This window comes from Halyomorpha halys, unplaced genomic scaffold (assembly GCF_000696795.3).
Source record: "Halyomorpha halys isolate HHAL.00 unplaced genomic scaffold, Hhal_1.1 Scaffold90.1, whole genome shotgun sequence".
NCBI classification, from domain to species: Eukaryota; Metazoa; Arthropoda; class Insecta; order Hemiptera; family Pentatomidae; genus Halyomorpha; species Halyomorpha halys.
Window position 1 is genome coordinate 1,041,846 of NW_027109220.1, and position 3,685 is coordinate 1,045,530.

The 3,685-nt window shown below is 50.4% G+C and overlaps 1 protein-coding gene across 1 annotated transcript; it reads right to left on the reverse strand.

Moving 5' to 3' along the window:
• Positions 1-2,323: 2,323 nt before the first annotated feature.
• Positions 2,324-2,794, reverse strand: LOC136795763 (uncharacterized). The gene has a single exon (XM_067047406.1). It carries the CDS (start codon positions 2,792-2,794, stop codon positions 2,324-2,326), a length of 471 nt encoding a protein of 156 aa, XP_066903507.1.
• Positions 2,795-3,685: the final 891 nt, after the last annotated feature.

Consider the following 3,685-nt stretch of genomic DNA (forward strand, 5'->3'; position numbering starts at 1 on the left):
CCAATTGTTCCGTCCGCCAAAGGCGTTTAATTTTGTCCCATACCACGGCATTCCCAACGTACAGGTGATATGTCTTACCCGGCTTCGATGCGTCCTTGAGCGTCCTACAAATCTGGTCCTCACCTACACGCGGAGTCGACCAGATAGTCATGATGGAACTCCTTCCATATTTCCCATACTCTATCTTCGTCATCCCGGTAGTTCGAGTTTTCCAAATTATTTGTCGCGACTTATCGTTAATTATTTCTTCAACCTGTTCCATGTCTACCGGGCGATCACCACCGGAACTTTCTCCCTCTGATGCTGCCTCCATAGCATCCCCCTCAAGAGTACTCCGGCTCTCATCCGCGGCCCTATGGTCTGGTGCGACCTGGTTACTTTCCTCCCCAGGCGTCCATTCCCGGAGATATTGCCGAAGATTCCCTGACGGTCCCCCTTGGTCCTCCTCAATAGCATTTACCGTTATAGCGCGTGACAACCAATCCGCCACCACGTTCTCTTTTCCTGGTTTATAAATTACCTCGAGATTATACTGGGACAATAGTTCCTTCCACCGGGTTACCCTAGCTGAAGAATCCTTCAGCTTCCCCACCCAGTGGAGGGGTCTATGGTCTGTCTGTATTTTAAATTTCCTACCGAACACGTAATGGCGGAAGTGATCGACGGCCCATACTATGCCTAACAATTCCCGTTCCAGTGCGCTGTATCGTGTTTCCGCGTCCGTGAGTCTGCGACTGGCATATGCTATTGGGCGCTCCGCTCCATCTCCCTCCTGAGAGAGTACAGCTCCCAAAGCATAGTCGCTGGCGTCTGTCGTGATGGTAAATTGTCTGTTGAAGTCCGGAAATGCTAACACCGGTTCCCGCTGTAACTGCCTCATGCATTTCCGAATGTTGTTCTCCATAGACGGCGTTACTACCACTCGATTCCCCTTCTTTAAGAGGTTATTGATGGGGACTAAGTGTTCCGCCATTTCGGGCACGAATCTCCTGTAATAATTGAGAGTCCCGAGCAGTCGTCGGATTTCGGAATCTCCATTCGCTGGATCGCGACTACTTACTGCGGATCTGGCTTTACTCCGTGTCGGGATATCGTGTGCCCCAAGAAAGCAATCTGCTGTTGTTCCAGTATTGATTTCTCGGGTGAAAGTTTTAACGCAAACTGCCGAAGTCTGTTGAACACGCTCCGCATGTGTTCCACGTGCTCGCGTTCCGTCTTACTAAAGACCAATAGGTCGTCCATATATATTTGGCACATGGATTCGTTAATACCTCTTAGCAATTCATCCATGAGCCGTTGAAACGTTATGGGCGCGTTCTTAAGCCCAAAAGGCATCCTCGTGAATTCGAAATGTCCACACTCAAAAGTAAAAGCCGTTTTAAAGCGGTCCCGAGGGTGCATCTCGATCTGATGATAACCCGCCTTTAGATCCAGAGTACTGAACACGGTCGCCCCGTCCAATCGATCCAAGATATCCTCAAACCGTGCAATTGGGTATCTCTCGTCAACCGTGTTATCGTTCAAGTTCCGGTATTCCACCACTAACCTGTACTTCTCCTCGGTTTCCCCCGGTGCGGCTTTCTTTCGTACTGCCCATAAGGGACTGTTGTATGGCGATGTACTGTACACTATTATCCCCTGGGTTTTCAAATTTTTCAGTTCGTCCCGGATGTGATTTCGTAGCGCCTGTGGGTACCTCCTCTCTTTTACGTAAGTCACCCTCTCCTGCTTCAAAGGGATTTCATGCACAGTTCTACCCGTCACGCCCAGAGCTTCTCCGTCCCTAAAAAAAATGTCTCCGAATTCCTCCATCAAGTCCTGTCTCCAATTTACTCCCTGTGTAATTGCCCCAACCTGTTTTCCTCCCAGAGTGTGTTGGCATCTGAACCTTTTGTTTCCTATACGGATGATCCATCTGTCCCCTTTTTGTGCTATCCGTGACCGCCCTCTAGTTAATAAATCACACCCCACAATAGCTTGATATTCCCGTGGCATCTTACTACTATGTGCACCCGCAAGTTCCCCTGGATTACCCACTTACTAAGGTCCATATCTACTTCCCCTTCCACACTACAGTACCCCCCACCCAGAGTGATTAGTTGACATGTACATACCTGGAGTTTCCTTTCCCCGTTGGTTAACCTCCTCAGCGCCTCCCTGCTAAGGATGGTGTGGGAACTCCCGGTATCCACCAGCCATGCCACTCCTCTCACGCGGATGATAGGCAGACCGCTGAGTTCTCCCTTAACGTTGGAACATCCAACGTGCGGTCGCCCCTCTGCTGACACCCTCCTCAGATTTCTTCGTGCGTCCTTCCTCTTTCCTAGGTTCGCTGCCACCTGGTCCTCGGTTTCTTGTCCCGTTTCCTCGTCTCCTCTTCCGGTTCTGTCAATAACGTTTCAGAAGACTCTGACGATTCACTAGATGATTCGTCCGATCTGGGTAGCCTATGTCTCCTTTTTACTCTCTGGACGTTCACCTCCATCGGTTCTCCCCGGTCCGCCTCCTTCTTCCGGTATATGTATCGACAATGTTTAGCGATGTGTCCTTCCTCACCGCACTCGAAGCATCGCGTACGAGGGCACCGGGCCACTAGGTGACCCGTTTTTCCACAGCCGTGGCATCTTCTCTCCTCCTTCCGACCACCGTTCCTCGGTCTGGCCTGGTTCGTTCTTCTGTCTGCCATGCCTCTATCTCTACCCGTTTCCCTCTGCTCCCTCCTTCTCCATGTTGTGTCGAAGTTTCTGGGGCGAGTGTAGGTTACTCTACTCCACCCTGCGTCTTCTACCTCCATTCTTGACTCCTCCTCTCGTGCGCTGGTGTCCACCATCTCCTGTGCACATTCGGCGAACGTGCGCTCCCGGGGTAAGCCCTCTTTCTTGTTTGTCTCTTTGGCTAGTTAGACCTTCAGGATTGATCCCAGGAAGCTCATCCTCCAATGCACTATCTCCGTACTTATGGATTCCCTCATCTTTTCCGTGATTAGATTATACTGGCCGAGCAACGTCCCCACGTACTGACCATTAGTCTGTGTAGGTCTTTTCCTCTCTCGAAATAAGTGGAATATGTCTTCTTCCGGACTCCACCTACCTCGACCATAGGCCTTCTTTAATCTTTCTTTCACCGTTAGCCACGCCGTCTCTTCGTCGGCCTGGATCTGATTCAAGACACTTCTCTTGACCCGGCAGATGAGGGCCGCTTTCAGTGAAATGGCGTCGGCTCGCTCCAATAGGTTATCCATAACCTTCGCCTCCAACCATTCCATAATCCGGTCGCCTCGTTTAAGGAAATGGTTCCGCTAATCTATTTCCCCAGTAAACCGTTCCAGGTCCGAAATGGCTTTTCTTAAGTCCTGCGATGTCGCTGCCGTCACCTCCATCATCGCTAACGCGTTCGCATGAGCCGCCACTAGAGTTGTGGTTGGTAGAGGTTGCAAATCCTCAGGACCCCCAGGGGCTGCGGTCTCGCCCAGCGTCATGAGGACTATAGGAGCTCCTGCCCCCTCTGGCGGTATGTTGAAACTCGCAGGTTGCACGATCGGGGTCCCGTCCGCATTCATCCTCATAGATTTCGAAATAAAAAGTGTGAGAGGAAGAAGAAAAAAAAATAATCAAAAGAAAAGAAAGAACTTAAGTGCAGAGAGAAAAAGAAAAGAAAACTGTAGACTGAATATTAAGCCGGAAGT

What these genes read in the sequence shown, in the direction of transcription:
- LOC136795763 (XM_067047406.1), bottom strand. Translation starts at nt 2,794, where the DNA reads ATGGAGGTAGAAGACGCAGGGTGGAGTAGAGTAACCTACACTCGCCCC.